The sequence below is a fragment of the Mastigoproctus giganteus genome, chromosome 11 (genome assembly GCF_048544385.1).
Source record: "Mastigoproctus giganteus isolate SK-2022 chromosome 11, ASM4854438v1, whole genome shotgun sequence".
Lineage (NCBI taxonomy): Eukaryota > Metazoa > Arthropoda > Arachnida > Uropygi > Thelyphonidae > Mastigoproctus > Mastigoproctus giganteus.
The window spans coordinates 21,828,126-21,846,354 of NC_143585.1; the positions used below are offsets into that span (position 1 = coordinate 21,828,126).

General features: G+C 37.4%; 1 protein-coding gene across 1 annotated transcript in view; it reads left to right on the forward strand.

Moving 5' to 3' along the window:
• Positions 1 to 18,229, forward strand: part of LOC150077767 (sodium-dependent proline transporter-like) — a 142,799-nt gene that overhangs the window by 107,890 nt on the left and 16,680 nt on the right. The window contains exons 12-13 of the mRNA XM_090384356.1: positions 8,920 to 9,023; positions 12,227 to 12,351. Of these exons, the coding sequence (XP_090240482.1) occupies positions 8,920 to 9,023; positions 12,227 to 12,351 (229 nt within the window). The remainder of the gene's footprint in view (positions 1 to 8,919; positions 9,024 to 12,226; positions 12,352 to 18,229) is intronic.

Genomic DNA, 18,229 nt, shown 5'->3' on the forward strand with positions numbered 1-18,229 from the left:
GAAGTGGTTATTTTTATTTATTTATGTTACTTTTTTTTTTTTTTTTTTTTTTGGCTGATGCTGCATAAGCTTGCTTTCTTGCATCAAATGCCTCTACTAATGCTAAATGCTAATGCTAATGCTAAATGCCATACTGAATGGCTAAGAAAAGGGAAGAGTTGGACATCATAAGCAGTCCATGAAGTGAACATGATAATGAAGATTTCATACACACTCCTTATTCATATGAAATTAGCAACATTAGTGAATAACATTATCAGAACTCCCTAATGAGAGACACTAAATAAATGTACTAAAAATGGGAAGTCAAAACAAACAAACAAAAAAAAACAGTTTATAAAGCAATTTATTTTAAACTCTAAATAATATTATCGCTTCAGGATGACACATATTTGATTAAGATTTTTTTTTCTGCAAGGTTAGTTTATTTAGGTTTGATATTTCAAATTAAAATAATGGCATTTTTAAAGGATTTTTTTAAGTTCTCATGTATTTTAAATTTTTATGTATTTATGTATGGTTTATTATATTAGCATTAGTAGAGGCATATGATGCAAGAAAGCAAGCTTATGCAGCATCAGCCAAAAAAAAAAAAACCACTTCCATTTACCCCTCTGTTCGTTCGAAATACCTGTCCATCTAAGCCATAAATTTATTTAGGCTATCAACTTCCACAACAAGGGATAGAAGTCTGTTACACCAACCAACTACCCGCCGGCTAAAGGCAAATTTCCACACATCTATCCTACCTCTGTCTTTCCTCAAGAGGAAGAATCCCGTCAGCATTGAGCATGCTGAAACCATTCAAGGCTTTATACACCTCTATCAGATCACCTCGCCGGTGCCTAGTCTCCAGACACTGTAGTTTGCAAAACTTAAGCCTTTCTTCGTAACAGCAACCCTTTGTTCCATTCACTAATCTTGTTGCCCTTCTCTGTACTCATTCCAGTAGCTCTACATCCTTCTTGAAATGAGGCCTCCAGACCTGTATACAGTACTCAAGGTGTGGCCTGACCATTTCCTTATACAAGGGAATAATCACTTCCTTATCCCTGCTAGAAAAATTCCTGAATGTCGTTGACAAGACACCATGAGCTACTCTTGCAGCCCATCTACACTGCTCAGAGAATGTCATATCTGCCTGCACAATTACCCCCAGGTCCTTTTCATTCTCTACAACTGTCAGTGCGCATTATAGCCTTAGTTGCTAATGCGCCAATAAAATCCAAACCAAACCACTGTCAGTGTAGTACCACAGAGTTGATACATTGCTCTGGGGTTGCTATTTCCCAAATGTAGTACTTTACATTTGTCAATGTTAAACTTCATTTGCCACCTCTCAGCCCATCTGCTCAACCTTTCCAGGTCCTGTTGCAGCAGCATAGCGTCAGTAGTGTCCTTAACAACCCTGCCAACCTTTGTATCGTCTGCAAACTTGGACATTAAGCTTGATATACCATCATCAGTATCATTTATAAATACAGAAAACAATAATGGACCCAACACTGAATCCTGAGGGACTCCACTAATAACATTAATCCACAATGAGCAGTGACCATTGATTACCACTCTCTTGTCTTCTCCCCCTCAACCATCCCTTTATCCATATTCGCCTCCAATGACACACTGCTCCAATTTGTTCAGCAGTCTTCCATGTGCAACATTTATCAAAAGCCTTTCTAAGATCCAAATATATAATATCAAAATTATTCCCTGCATCCAGTTCTTTTGTGACTGCATCATAGTATCCAATAAGATTGGTCAGGCAAGACTTTCCCTTAACAAAAACATGCTGTATCCGAGCTATAACTGAAGTCTTGTCTAGATGATCTTGCAGTGCTTCTTTAACCAGTGCCTCCATTAATTTCCATGGAACCAAAGTTAAACTCACAGGTCTATAATTACTTGTGTCAGCCTTTGATCCTCCTGTGTGAATTGGGGTCACATTTGCACATCTCCAGTCTATGGGTACCTCTGCTGAGTCAAAAGAAGCTCTCATAATTATGGCTAAGGGTTTGCTTACTTCCTTTGCTGCCTCCTTTAATATAACTGGATAGATCCCATCCACCCCAGGTGTCTTTCTTGTATTTATCTTCAACAATTTCTCCTCCACTTTACTCTCAGTTATTACAAGATTCTCTAGCTTACTGCCAGAGTTGAATACACCTCTGGCTTTCCCCTTGCTGAATAACTCCTCATGTGTGAATGTCAATGCAAAATATTCATTTAGTTTGTTAGCTACCTGAGCAGGATAATCAACAGTTGACCCCCTCGATATCCAGTGGACCAATCTGATTCATCCCCTTCCTTCTAGAGTTTACATAAGTAAAGAACTCTTTGCTGTTTTTCTTTGCATCCCTTGCCAAAGATTTCTCGTAATCTGCGTTCGCCTGCCTAACCTCCTTTGTAACTTGGTTACAGATCAACTTGTATCTATCATAGGCTTCTGTGTCACGTGTTAATTTGTACGTATCCCATGCATTTTTCTTCTCTGCTGTATGTCTCATTAGTTAATCTAACATCCACTTAGGCCTAAACCTTGAACAATATTTCTTAGTTGGTATGTAAAGCCTAGTAGCTTCCAAGATAAATTCTTTGAATGCTTCCCATTATGAATTTGCTGTTGGTAACATCGTCAGTTGTTCTCACTGTGTAGAATTTAAATACTGTCTCAATCCATCGTAGTCACCTTTACAAAAGCAATAACTCTTCCCTTTATCCCTAATGGTAGTTACCTCTTTGAGTAAATCCCACTTCAGCACACTGTGATCGCTGCCACCTAGTGGTTCATTTACCTGCAGATTCTTAATGCATGAAGAATCACTACTGATAATCAAATCAAGAGTATTACTCCCTCTAGTTGGCTCCCGAACATGCTGATGTAGAAAACAATCATCCAATAAATCCAGAAAAGCCTTGCTAGTGTGTGAGTGACTAGCCCCCAAATTCCAGTCAATATCTGGGAAATTAAAATCCCCCATTATAAGACTCTCTGATTTACTGGCCCACTCTATTTCCCTGTACAGTTTCTTATTATACTCATCAGAGTCATTAGGCCTATAGCACACTCCTACTCTCGATTTTGATCTGCCAATGCTTATGTCACACCAAACTGACTCGACACTGCATTGTCCCGCAATGTCAACTGGCTTCACTTCCTTGGATTTTATGTATTTCTTAACTAATAGCATAACCCCTCCTCCCTTCCTATCCTGTCTATCCTTTCTGTAGACATTTCCCCCCAAATTTTAGTTCTGCATTCCTTATATCTGTGTGACACCACGTCTCTGAAATCCCCACAATATCTGCATTTGATGTTTTGAGCAATACCTCAAATTCATCAAATTTATTTACTAAACTCCTAGCATTGGTGTACACGCAAGTATACATGCACCTGTTCTTTTTCTTGGCTATACCGTAACACAACCCATGTGTTTACTTGTACCCCAATGATTCTCAGCAGTCTCTGAAATATCCTGCATCTTGTTTTCCAGGCTGCGGCTCATTCTAATAGAAGCAATGCAAGAATAACTTTTCACCTCTGCCAGTAGCTACTGTTAATCTATTAGTCCTTGTATCCTCCCCAATCTAGCAGTTTTCCGATCCACCTAACACTGCGTCGATAGCATCAGCAAACATTCTTGCACCCTTTCTATGTTTATGCCTTTTTTGTTTATCCTCAACAATTTCTCCTCCACTTTCCTCTCAGTTATTACAAAATCATCTAGCTCACTGCCAGAGTTTACTTCACTTCTGGCATTCCCCTTCCTGAATAACTCCTCATGTGTGAATGTAGATGCAAAATACTCGTTTAGTTTGTTAGCCACCTGAGCAGGATCCTCAACTTTTGAATCATCAATATCCAGTGGACAAATCTGATTCATCCCTCTCCTTCTAGAGTTTCTTTTTCTTTCTTCTTCTTTGGTCCTTAGCTGGCAGCTGGGGGAGGCGTTTGGCCACGCAACCAGTATGCTGCTGTAGGTGCCGCAGGGTTTCGGACTTGCTCTGTGATGTTCTTCCATACCTTACGATCCATGGCTTCAGTCCTGGCCTGGTTAAGGTCGAGACGTTGGCTCTTCAAGTCATCTTCCACTTGCTTGGCCCACGTTTTCCTAGGTGCAGTCCGTTGGATGCTCCATTGGGTGGGTCGTTGTCTCCAAAGGAGTGTGGATAGTATTCTGTTCGTGCCCATTCTACATACGTGGCCAAACCATCTGAGCCTTCGCTTCTGGATTTGGTCGGCAATGGTTGGTTGCTGTTGGCATCTGGCACGGATGGTATCATTAGTGATGCGGTCGCGAAGAGAGATGCCCAAGATCTGCCGCAGGCATCGCATTTGGAATACCTCAAGTTTGTTCAAATCTAACTTGAGACAAATCCATGTTTCCGATCCGTAAAGAAGAATGGGCAGAATCAAAGTCCGGAAGAGTCGGATTTTAGTCTTTGTGGAAATGTTGGTCCTCTTCCACAGACACCATTTGAGCGAGGCGAACGCAGTGGCCGCCTGTCCAATTCTGCTGTGGATTTCCATGGTGGATGCAACTTTCTTCTCATGGACCAGCGACCCAAGGTATTTAAAGTCCTGCACTTGCTCGATCTGGACGCCTTCGAGATAGATGGTAGCTTGCGACCCATCTGTTGTCAGGGCCTTTGTCTTACCAGCATTGATCTTCAAACCGTATGGCCGGGCAATGCGGGCAATGTCGTAGAGGATGTCCGTGGCTTCAGCGTCGTTACCGGCAAGGATAGCACTATCATCAGCAAACATCAGGTCAGTCACATAGTGATCCTTGTCATATTGTATGCCCTGTCTGTTTCTGAATGCTTGCCTCATAATGGCGTCGACCACGATGTTGAAAAGCAACGGGGAGGCTACATCCCCTTGGCGGACTCCAGTTTGGATGGTAAATTCCTCAGAGTTTACATAAGTAAAGAACTCTTTGCTGTTTTTCTTTGCATCCCTTGCCAAAGATTTCTCATAATCTGCCTTTGCTTGCCTAATCTGCTTTGTGACTTGGTTATGGACCAGCTTATATCTATCATACGCTTCCATGTCACCCATTAATTTATATATATACCTTGGATTTTCCTTGTCTGCCACACGTCTGATTAGTGCATCTGACATCGATTTAGGCCTAAACCTTGAACAATATTTCTTAGTTGGTATGCAAAGCCTAGTAGCTTCCAAGATTAATGCTTTGAATGCTTCCCATTTTGAATTTGCTGTTGGTAACATCATCAGTTTGTCCCACTGTATAGAATTTAAATACTGTCTCAGACCATCGTAGTCACGTTTATGAAAGCAAAAACCCTTCCCTTTATCCCTTAGTTACCTCTTTGAGTAAATCCCACTTCAGCGCACTGTGGTCACTGCCACCTAGTGGTTCCTTTATCTGCAGATTCTTAATGCATGCAGAATTACTACTGATAATCAGATCAAGAGTATTACTCCCTCTAGTTGCCTCCCGAACATGCTGATGTAGAAAACAATCATCCAATAGATCCACAAAAGCCTTGCTAGTGTATGAGTGACCAACCCACAAATTCCAGTCAATATCTGGGAAATTAAAATCCCCCATTATAAGACTCTCTGATTTACTGCCCCACTCTATTTCCCTGTACAGTTTCTTATTATACTCATCAGAGTCAGTAGGCCTATAGCACACTCCTACTCTCAATTTTGATCTCCCAATGCTTATGTCACACCAAACTGACTCGACACTGCACTGTCCGGCGATGTCCACTGGCTTCACTTCTTTGGATTTTGTGTTTCTTAACTAATAGCATAACCCCTCCTCCCTTCCTATCCTGTCTATCCTTTGTGTACAAATTATACTCCCCAAATTCCAGTTCTGCATTCCTTATATCTGTGATATATATTTTAGTACAGCAGGCCGTCGTTATAATGTGATTCGCTTTACGCTGATTTGCTATAATGCTGTTCTTATATTATAACCGATATCTGACTATAACGCTGTCACAAATCACTATAACGCTCTTTTACATATTGCATATTTAGCGAAATCGTTTTATTTGATGTAGTCAATAACTTGAAAATGAATAGCAAAAGAGCATTAAAACATTTCCCGCGCTCAGTGAAATTTTCTCGAATGCTAATATAATTGCAGTACAGTGACTTGTTACATAGTTCCGAGATCAACATTTTAAAAAAGGATCAGTTATATTGCTTGTAATATTTGCGTTATATGCATTTATCCGAAGTCTAGTTATCACTCAGTACAGTATTAGACATTAGCATTAGTAAAGGCCCATGATTCAAGAAAGCAAGCTTATATAGCATCACCCAAAAAAAAAACACATCTTCTAATTTCACCCATCCACTTGCTCAAAATGTTTGTCTAGTTCTGCCTTGAATCTGTTTAAGCTATCAACTTCTACAACAACAGATGGAAGTTTGTTCCAGCAATCAACCATACGCTAGCTAAACGCAAACTTCCGCACATCTATCCTGCAACTGTCTTTCATCAATTTCAATTTATGCCCTCTCAGCCGATTATTCTGAGCAAGAGGAAGAATCCCATCAGCATTGAGCATGCTCAAATCATTCAAGGCTTTATACAGCTCAATCAGATCACCTCGCAAGTGCCTAGTCTCCAACACTGTAATTTGCAAAATTAAGCCTTTCTTCATAAGAGCAACCATTTGTTCCATTCCCTAATCTTGTTGCCCTTCTCTGCACTTGCTCCAGCATCTCTACATCCCTCCTAAAATGCGCCTCCAGACCTGTATACAGTACTGAAGGTGTGGCCTGACTGCCTTTACAAGGGGATAATCACCTCCTTATCCCTGCTAGAAAAATTCCTGTATATCATTGACAAGACACCATGAGCTACTCTTGCAGACCATCTGCACTGCCCAGAAAACTTCATACGTGACTGCACAATTATCCCAGGTCCTTTTCATCCTTTATGTGGTACCACACAGTTGATACGTTACTCTTTGGTTACTGCTTTCCACATGCAGTACTTTACATTTGTCAATGTTAAAACTTCAGTTGCCACCTCTCAGCCCATCTTCTAAACTTTTTTAGATCCTGTTGCAGCAGCGTACTATCATTAGTGTCATTAACAACCCTGCCAACCTTCGTATCGGCTGAAAACTTGAACATTAAACCTGATATACCATCATCAATATCAATAATAAATAACAGTCAACGGAGTTGTATAAAATTTTGTGAAGAACAATGCAATGCAATGAATATTTTTATTAACAGCTCCCGCATATAGTAAACTCATCCTCTATTTTCAATGTTCAGTTCAATAATAAACGAATAAAAGCACGAAATTGTTTTCAACTTTGAAGTTTAACCATTGGTGGAACTGTGCGCTACACAGTTCCACATTTTGGCCCCAGCGGTTGAGTTAATGCCTAGTTGGCAGGTTCCCAATTTGTATTTTTTTTAAGTAATAAAATGAGCCAAAGGAACTCCAGATTGAGCATGTGTAATGAACAGTTTACTCGAACATTGTATCCTAAGGGGACCTGAGGGAACTCTCCCACCAAAGGGTATCAAAGGCACCCTCAAAATCCACAAAGATGGCCATCTCATAGACTGGTGTGGAATGTGTACAGTGTTTTACAAGGGATACAATGGCCTCTTCCATGGAGGATCCTTTCTTGAAGCCATACTGCGAATTGGATGAAAGATTTTGTGAGTTTAGGATAATTTGGATTCTGGTACCAATCATTCTTTCAAACAGCTTTCCCAGGTTGGCTAACAGAGAGATTGGTGGTATGCTCTTGGGTCGGTATTAGGTTTTTGAATAATTTTAAGCAGTGCCTGCTTCCAGAAATTAGGGAATATGCCTTCCAAGAGGCGCTTGTTGTAAAGATTTAACAAAATATTAGGGTAGAGCTCATGAAATTTGGTGATGACTGCATTTTAGATGTCAGAGTGCCCAGCACATGGATGACTAGACCCAGGGTATCCCAGCAGAACATTGCTCAAAGCATGACACCACAGCCACCGGCTTGTTTTCATCCCATGGTGCATCCAGGTGCCATGACTTCCCCAGGTAAACAACACACGCGTACCCAGCCATCCACATGGTCAACAGGAAATGTGATTCATTGGACCAGACGACCTTCTTACAATCACTCAGGGTCCAGTTTCGATGGTCGTGGGCCTATTGTAGGCGCTGCCGCTGGTGAACCATTGTTAGCATGGGCACTCAGTGGCCTGCGGCTACGCAACCCCATTTTCAGCAGAGTTCGATGTACTGTGTTGTGACACATTACTCCCATCACCAGCATTCCAATTACTCCAATTACTGGCGAGTTGCACCCCAGTCGCCCTTCTGTTGCCACGTAACGTACAGGAGAGCGTTCGCTCACCTCAAGCATCGATGAGCCATGGTCATTCAACACCTTGCCGGCAGTTCGTAGATTCCCCCTCCTTGGACCACTTTTAGTAGGTACTAACCACGGCTGACCGTGAGCATCCCACCAGCCATGCCGTTTCGAATATGCTCTGACCACCCAGTCGTCTGGCCATTACAATTTGGCCTTTGTCAAACTCGCTTAAGTCCGCTGCCTTTCCCATCTGAAGAGCAAGAGTAACACTGATTAATGGAGCTTGGTATCGGATGTTTTTTATACCGTGTCCCGACACGCACACGGGCTTAGTTCACTTGCAGTTGCTTCGATTTGCATAACAACTCGCTGGTCATAATGTTTTGGCTCATCATTGTATATTGCTGGCCATAATATTTTGGTTCATCAGTGTATATTGCTTGATGAAAAGCGTTCCGTTACTAAAAAAGTTTGGGAAATGATGGTCTAAGCAACCAGAATTGAATTCTGTTTACTAACAACATCAATGATATATGTTATATTGCATTGCTATTTTTATTACTTGTTACATGCAATAAGATAATGACAGTTGCTTTTGCATTATAGGTATGGGGTGATGCAGCTATGCAGGTGTTCTTTTCTATTGGTCCTGGTTGGGGTGGACTGGTAACAATGGCAAGCTTTAATCGTTTTCATAATGACTGTATAAAGTAAGGAACTATATCTATCTCACTTTAATATCATTTTATTCAATTTGAAAATAATCTTGTTTGTGATTCTTAAATATGCTCTATTTATACATATATAACTGTGCAATTAATATAGTTATTGAATCAATTTTTATGGTCAGTTTTCACAAACATCAAACTAAATAAATTGTAGACATTCTAGGTTATAAAATTCTCCTCTGTGACAATATAATTATTGTCACAGAGGTTAATATCTGTCTAAGATTGGTTAATATAATTAACCAATCAGTCTTAGACAGACAGACAGGGGTTCTTCCCACGAATTATTCTGAATTCTTCAGCCCATGAAAAATCTTGTACAGATGTAATATGCTGACACGATATGACTAGGATGCTGCTGCTGCACTATAAAACCAACAACAGCAAGTTCTTATTCTATGTAACATATTTTTAACAAATTCAGTTCTGGAACTTTTTGTTTCTACCTTTTTTTTTTTTTTTTTAGTTTTGCATGTAATCTATCATGTACTATACAATTGGTGCAGTATGGTATTAAGGATAAGTTGCTACAATGGATAAAAGGGTGGTTGAGTGGCACCCTTTGGTCTGGTAATCAATAGACGCTGCTCTTTGTGGAATAATATTATTAGTGGAGTCCCACATGGTTCAGTGTTGGCCCCACTGTTGTTTTGTATATTTATCAATGATATTGATGAATTGTGTGTTGAAATTTGCAGATGATACAAAGGTTGGCAGGGTTGTTAATGATAGTAATGGCAGTGTGCTACTGCAACAGAATCTGCAAAATTTGGGCAGATGGGCTGAGAAGTGGCAACTGAAGTTTTAACATTGACAAATGCAAAGTACTGCATATGGGTAGAAGTAACCCCAGAGCAACATACCAACTGTGTGGAACTAGGGTGGTAGAAAATGAAAAAGACCTGGGAGTGATTGTGCAGTCAAATATGAAGTTTCTGAGCAATGCAGACAGGCTGCCAGAACAGGTCATGGGTTATTGTCAATGATATACAGGATTTTTGCTAGCAGGGAAAAGGAAGTGATTATCCCTTTGTATAAGGTAATGGTCAGGCCAGCCTTGGGTACTGCATACAGGTCTGGAGACCTCATTTTAGGAAGGATGTAGAGTTGCTTGAGCATGTACAGAGAAGGACAACAAGATTGGTGAGGGGAGCAAAGGGGTCCGCTTACCGAAAAAGGCTTAAGTTCTGCAAATTGCAGCAGCTGGAGACTAGACACCTGCAAGGTGTATAAGGCCTTGAATGGGTTTTTAGCACACTTAATTCTGATGGGATTCTTCCACTTGCTCAGATTACAAACCTGAGGGGGCATAAATTCATAAATTCAAATTGAGGAAAGACAGTTGTAGAATAGATGTACAGAAATTTGTCTTTAGCCAGTGGGTGGTTAATTGCTGGAAAAAACTTCCATCTGTCATTGTGGAAGTTGATATTTTAAATAAATTCAAGGAAGAACTGGACAAACTTTTAGAGGGAATGATTGTGAATTTTTTTTTTTTTTTTGCTGGTGCTGCATAAGCTTGCTTTCTTGCATCACATGCCTCTATTATTACTACTACTACTATATCTCAAGAGAATATATTTTCTTTATTAATTTTTGGAAGTTTTGTTAACCTTCTCCAACATCAGTATAGAAAGGAAATTCCATTACCAGGAGAAAAAGAAAATTTCTAATCCTGTTGTATACTTTTCAGTACCTTTCAAGGAAATTCCAAAGGATAAGTCAATAGCACTAAACTCCATCAAAGTTCAGCTGTTGTTGTTATAAGTTTTTAGGCACACCAGCAACTTAGACCATATTGCACAGTATATATTATGTTTATAAATTGTATGTATTTTTTGGTAAATTTGGCTGTTGGTTTGCTGGGCAAATACATTGTAAAAAAAGTTTTTATATTTTTACAATGTAAAGCCACATTGTGAAAAAAAAACCATAAAAATTCCTCATGTTATTGAAGGGATTCAAACTCAGGTTTGGGAAGAACAGTGATTATACCAACTGTGCTACCCATTAGGGCCTAAGTTCGGCACCAGTGGACAGAGCTATGGTCATAAATCCTTGAAATTAATTTTCCATCCTACCTCCACTACACCCATGGAACTGTTTTGTGAATAGACTTAACTATGCTTGCTGCAGTGCAGTAGATCATTTGTAGCAGAACACCCATCACCTCCCACAATGACAGAGACCTTACAAGAGTGAATAAGACATAATCACAAGGTGTCTATTAAGAGTTAACTACTAGTTATTATACTGCAGTAATTACCTTTGTCATTGCCATCCTGCTCCAAAACCTCTATTGACTCTTTGGTTATATGCATAGCTAATATCAGTGATCAGAATATCCATTGGGGTTCTTGTTATTGCAGTAAAACATTCAACTTTGTTACTGGCAAAACATAATTTTTCTTTTTTTTTTTTTTTTTTTTTTAATATAGATGATTGGCTGTGTTATGTTTATTTTATTTGAAAGTTTATTATTTCAAAAAAATTTATTAGAAGAGGTGAAGTCGTTTAAGTTCTCTTGAAAACTATTATAATTGTGAATGTGACAATTCATTTTTAAAGTAATCCATAATATTAATGAATGGAAAAAATTTCATTCAAAAGTATTCAAAAGCAGCAACTATAGGTTTCTAAATAGCAGTACATGAAAATCAGCACTTAATTACCAACAAAAAAAAAAAAAATTGCTGATATGATTATGTTTTAATGTTACAGAGAAAGTGTTGTATTGAGCAGAAAAAATTTCAATGGGGGGTATTCAAAGTTGCCCACAATTATAAGCATTTTCAGATTGGGCAGATTTTCCACCATTATCTGTTTGATTTGAGCGGTATGAATATTTTAATTTCAGTTGTATTTTCAATTTTTTAAAACAAAACTGTATTTTATTGTTTTGAAGGAAAAAGGAATTGCAAATTAGTTTGATTTTTATCTTTTTTTTTATCTTATACTGTTTATAAATAACTTGTAACAACGTTAATATAATCAAATATGATGTATTTTAAACAAAAATATTCAAATGGGCAAATTTTTTATATTAATCTTTTTTGACATAATGATGTATTTTTTTTAATGCTTTTAAATTTACTATGCAGTATTTACATTTATCACAATTTTTTAATTACATTCTTGTGAATAGTTTTGTTTTACTAATCTGAACTGGGTTTTTTATAATTTAGGGAGGTGATTATGGTTCCACTGATCAATGTCTTCACAGCCATTTTAGCAGGATTTGTAGTATTTTCTATACTTGGATATCTGTCCCATCAAACTGGTATTCCAGTTGGGAAGGTAGCTACTGCTGGTAAATATAATTCAGTTTGTTTATCTTGCACTTTTTTTTTTTTATGAACTTGCAAACAAATGTTGTTTTTTTCTGAAATTTGAATATTTATGATATGTATATTGAAAATAAAATAATTTGATTTCAAATTAATTCTAAACTTAGATGAATACTTTATCTGCTTATATCTTTAGCAGATATTTTATTACTTGTAGTAATACAGTATGTCTAGTCCAGTGTTACAAAATATTTTTTGCAACATCAAACATTTACTGGAATGATGACATTTTTTGTTTTTGTGACAAATCCTAGAAAACTATTGTTCATTTACCTCAGTTTTAATTATTAAATTGGCAGACAGGTTGCTAAGACATCTAGTGAGATTCTGTCAATAATATACAGGAATTTCCAGCAGGGATAGATAAATGATATAAGGCAATAGTTAAGCTGCTCTTGATTACTGCATAGAGATTATGAAGAATGTAGAACTGTTGTGGAATGGGTGCAGAGAAGAATAGCAAGATTGGTAGGGGCAAGAAAGGGTACTTTTACCAAGAAAAATTTTAGTTCTGTAACTTGTGGCATCTGAAAACTAGGCACCTGTGGGGAGACCTGATTAAAGTGTTTGACTTTAAATGGGTTGAATAAACTAAATGCCAATAGCATTATTTCTCTTTCTTGGACTTGCACACACAAGGGAACATTAATGGTTGCAGGATACATATGTGAAAATTTGCTTTCAGCCAGAAAGTAAGTAATTGGTTTTTGGAATAAACTTACATTTGCTGTTGTGAAAGTGGGTAGACTGAATAAATTTAAAGAAGAATCGGATAAATTATTAGAAGGGATAGGCAAATTAAGTGGTTAGTGTTTTTTGCTGGTGTTATATAAGCTTTGATTCCTTGCATCATTTTGCTAATACTATCTGAATTGATTTGTTTAACATTAGCATTAGTAGAGGCATACAATGCAAGAAAGCAAGCTTATGCAGCATCAGCCAAAAAATAAAAAACCTCCCATTTCGCCCCTCCATTCATTCCAAATGCCTATCCAGCTCAGCCTTAAATTTATTTAGGCTTTTAGCTTCCACAACAAAAAATGGAAGCCTCTTCCACCATCAACTACCCGCTGGCTAAAGGCAAATTTCTGCACATCTATTCACATCTATCTTTCCTCAATTTGAAACTGTGCCCCCTCAGGTTCTTAGTCTGAGCAAGAGGAAGAATCCCATCAGCATTCAGCTTGCTCAACCCATTCAAGGCCTTATACACCTCAATCAGATTACCTTGCAGGTGCCTACTCTCCAGGCACTGAAATTTGCAGAACTTAAGCCTTTCTTGGGAAGAGCATCCCTTTGTTCCCCTCACCAATCTTGTTGCCCTTCTTTGTACTCTTTCTAGAAACTCTCATCCTTCCTAAAATGAGGCATCCAGATCTGTACATGGTACTCTATGTGTGGCTTAACCATTGCCTTGTATAATGGGATAATCACCTTCCTATCCCTGCTAGCAAAATTCCTATATATCATTAACAGGACTCCATGATCCGCCCTGGCAGTCCATCTGCATTGCTCAGCAAACTTCATATTTGACTGTACAATTACCCCAGGTCTTTTCCACTTCCCTGAGTGTAGTACCACACAGTTAGTATGTTTCTCTTTGGTTATTGCTACCCATATGCAGTACTTTGCATTTGTCAATGTTAAACTTCAGTTGCCACTTCTCAACCCATTTTCCCAACTTATCTCGATCCAGTTGGAGTAGCATACTGTCTTTACTGTCGTTAACAATCCTGCCAACCTTTGTATCATCTGCAAACTTGGACATTAAACTTAATATACTTTCATCAATATCATTGATAAATATAAAAAACAACAATGGGCCCAACACCGAACCCTGGGGAACTCCACTAATAACATTTGTCCACGAAGAGCAGTGTCCATTGATTACCACTCTCTGTCGTCTCCCACTCAACCATCCGTTTATCCATTGTAACAACTTACTCTTAATGCCATACCTCTCCAATTTGTACTGCAGTCTTCCATGCGCAACAGTGTCAAAAGCTTTCATGAAATCCAAGTATTATGATATCAAAATTAATTTTGGCATTCACTTCCTTTGTGACCACATCATAGTAACCAATCAAATTGGTCAGACAAGACCTCCCTTTAACAAACCCATACTGCATCTCAACTATTACTGCAGTCCTGTCTAGGTGATCCTGCAATGCTTCTTTAACCAGTGATTCCATTATTTTCTCTGGAACACAAGTGAAGCTAACAGGTCTGTAGTTACTTGTCACCTTTTGACCTCCCTCTTTGTGAATTGGTGATACATTTTGCACCCCTCCAGACCATGGGGATCTCCCCTGAGTTCAAGGAAGCTCTCATAATTATGGCTAAGGGTTTACTTACTTCCTTTGCTGCCTCATTTAATATAGCTGGATAGATCCCGTCCACCCCAGGTGCCTTCCTTATGTTTAACTTCAACAATTTGTCCTCCACTTTGCTCTCAGTTATTACAAAATCACTTAGCTCCCTGTTAGCGTTTGATAAACTATTTGCAAGTTTTGTTTCATTGACCTTTTCACCATATGTTTTACATCTGTTAATGCTATCTAATCAGCAAAATTAAACATTGCTGGAAAAATGTGTTGTTTATTCAGAAGTACAAAGATTAGCACAAAGTATGACTGTCAGTGAGGTAGTTTTTTTTTCTTTAGCTCCATCACAGGCCAGTTCTGAAATTTTTCATATTCTTGGAGGTAGTGACATCAGGTTTTATGTGCCTTCCTCTACATTATTGGAACAGCTGAAAAAGACATTTAACTCTTATTTTTGTGCTCAGATTGGTCTAACAATGTTGGGGTATGACCTTTACTCTGGTTTTCTGGCATACTAGGTTGAGCTCTGAAATCACATGAAACACCTATGACACAAGCAAAAATGAATTTATTTGTGTCTTGTGGGTTAATTATAGGAATTTAATTTTAGAATATAGTCTCTACATATAAAGTAGTTTTTTTTTTTAATCCTTTTTGGATTCTTTAAAAAAAAATGTAAGTGACAGCCACTTTCTATAAAGGACTTACAACATGGACTTCTGCTTTGAGGAGCTTAAAAAAAGAAGCATAATGTGCTATAATTTTAAAATCAAAGTGCATCTTCCTTTTATGTTCATCAAAAAGAAGAAAGCTTTTGATTACTATTTTTTTCTATAATATCAATTACACAAGTCTTTTAAAATTTTGTGATTTCTGTAAGAAGTGCATTGATTTAAATTCATTTTATACATTAAAGTGTAACGCATTATTACTGTGTTTATTTCTGAAAAAATACTCTTTACTGCTGTCTAGCTGGATCTCATGGGTAACAAGTTGGTGTGACATGTAATTGCATGATGGAGGTTTTGAAAGGACTTTCCAGATATTTAGTGAGTTAATGTTGACAGACAGTGGCTATGCTATGATGACAAAGTTTCTAGAGGTGATATATATTTAAATTGGCAAGCAGGATGGAGTCTGAAGACCAGATATCCTGTTCAGCCATTTTTAAGAGCCAGTATTCAAAGGATAAGAATCTGGATTGGTGAGTTAGGAGGGTGCAGAGAACCACGTGACTAGAGTGTATAAGATAATTAGGACAATGCATGGAGCATGTAACTTATACTTAGATCAGAGCTGTGTATTTTGAAGATCTCCTTTTTTTAGCTGTCCATATAACTACATATGTTTTGTTTGAGTGGCTTTAAAATGGGGCAAGGATGTAAAGGCTTTGTCACAAGTGATACCTAAATCATTATGCTGAGTGACTTGTTGGATTGGTGATTCCCTGTTATGATGATGGTCATGCCACTGATGTTTCTCTTATTCTTCATATTAAACTTTAATTTAATGATTAAATTAGCAATTAAGCATAATAACATTTTTGTTTCAAATTGCAGTCCTCACTATACTTTTAACCATTCACTGTAGTCCACTTGTGCAAAAAGGTTAGGGAACAACCACTGGTTGAAGGTATGTTCATTACACAAACTATTTTTTGTTTTTTTCAAAATTAAGCAATTAATTGCTGTACATATTTATCAGTAGATTTATTATATTGCTTATATGAGGTGTGACCAGGGCTCCCACTCCTGGGTTTTTCCACCCAGATCTGGGTTTTTTGATTGTCATCTGGGTTGATAGGTTTTTTTCACAAAAATATCTCATTATCTGGGTTTTTTCGGTGATTTTTAATTTTAAGTCAAAATTTATTTTTATTTCTTGTAAATACAATAAAATTTAATACATTTAATAACAGTTTACAATTTTCTTAATTTTATATTCTAACAATACTGATCATAATTTGTAATATCTCAAGTGCTTGTACAAAATACTACAAATGTAAAAGGATTTCAAAGTTTTCGCAGGGTTCTACACTATGAAATTACGCTTACATGTTCATACATGTAAGCATACATGTTCGTGTTACTAACATGTATGAGCAGGCGGAAGGCGGTCTTTACTGCACAGTCTTTCGTGATCGTTCGTGGTATTATTGCATTATTTGGTGTGATTTTTACATTTATGCGTGTACTACATACAGTGATATAATAAATTTAAATTGTAGTGACTATTTCTATTTTATGTTAATGGATTAGTGATTTATTATTTTTTTTATAGAACATTTAAAATAAGATAACTGCTAATTAGTCATACCCACAAATTGCCCACAATGTCTGAAACTTGTTCTCCACAGAGAAAGATGAGTAAACGGTGGTATACTCAAAATTTTAGAAATGAATGGTTAGAAGATCCGGAATTAAAGGATTGGTTGAAAGAAGACAGTAATGAAAAAGGTGCATCTTACTGTATTTGTTGTGAAATGAAATTAAAGAATGCCAATAAATAGATGTTACTAGCGCATAAAAATACAGTTAAACATAAGACAAGTTCAACGTTAGACACGTTCTTGACAAAACGTAAACCTACTGAGAATGAAGAAGTAGCAAAGGCAGAGTTAACAATTGCTGCACTCATTTCTGAGCATAATATTCCATTTGCGCAATGTGATTACCTTATAGAAGCATGTAAGAAAGAATTTCATGATAACAATATTGCAAAACAAGTTCAGATGAAGGCGACTAAAGTCTCTTATCTTATACAAGATGGCATAGCCTATCATGAAAAAATATACATTTCTAACATATGCAGAAACAAGTTTTCAATGATAATAGATGAAAGTACAGATTTATCTTTATCGCAAGTTCTAGCTGTTGTTGTTAGATATTTTGATATTCAAAAACTTGATGTTGTAGATGTGTTACTTGACACTGTTTGTGTCGAAAATGGTACTTCAGAAGGGCTTTATCAATCTGTAAAAGATCTTTTCATAGAAAAAAAACATTCAAATAAGTAATCTCGTTGGCTTCGATAGTGATAATTGTGCCACTATGATGGGTACTAAGAGTGGGTTCCAGTCACTGCTAAAAAAGGATGTACCATCAGTATTTATAATGGGATGTGTTTGCCATTCTTTTGCATTATGTGCTAGTCATTCAGTCACGGTACTACCATCATATCTAGAAATATTTATAAAAGATATCTCTTGTTATAAAGAGTTCTTATTTTTCCCGTAGTAGTAAAATATTAAACGAGTTCAAAATGATTCAAGACGTTGTAGATACTGCTAAGCATAGAATCCCCAAATTAGCACAAACACGTTGGTTATCCCGTGGCAATGTAATAAAAATTATTATTGAGCAGTGGGATGCGTTAGTTCTTTATTTTCAGTCTCAATCAAAAATTGACAAAATCGATGGTGCAGGGAATATTTACAATACTATGATCACCAAAGGAACTAAGCATATGTTGTTGTTTTTAGGATATGTACTGGAGAAAATAAACTGCCTGAATATTG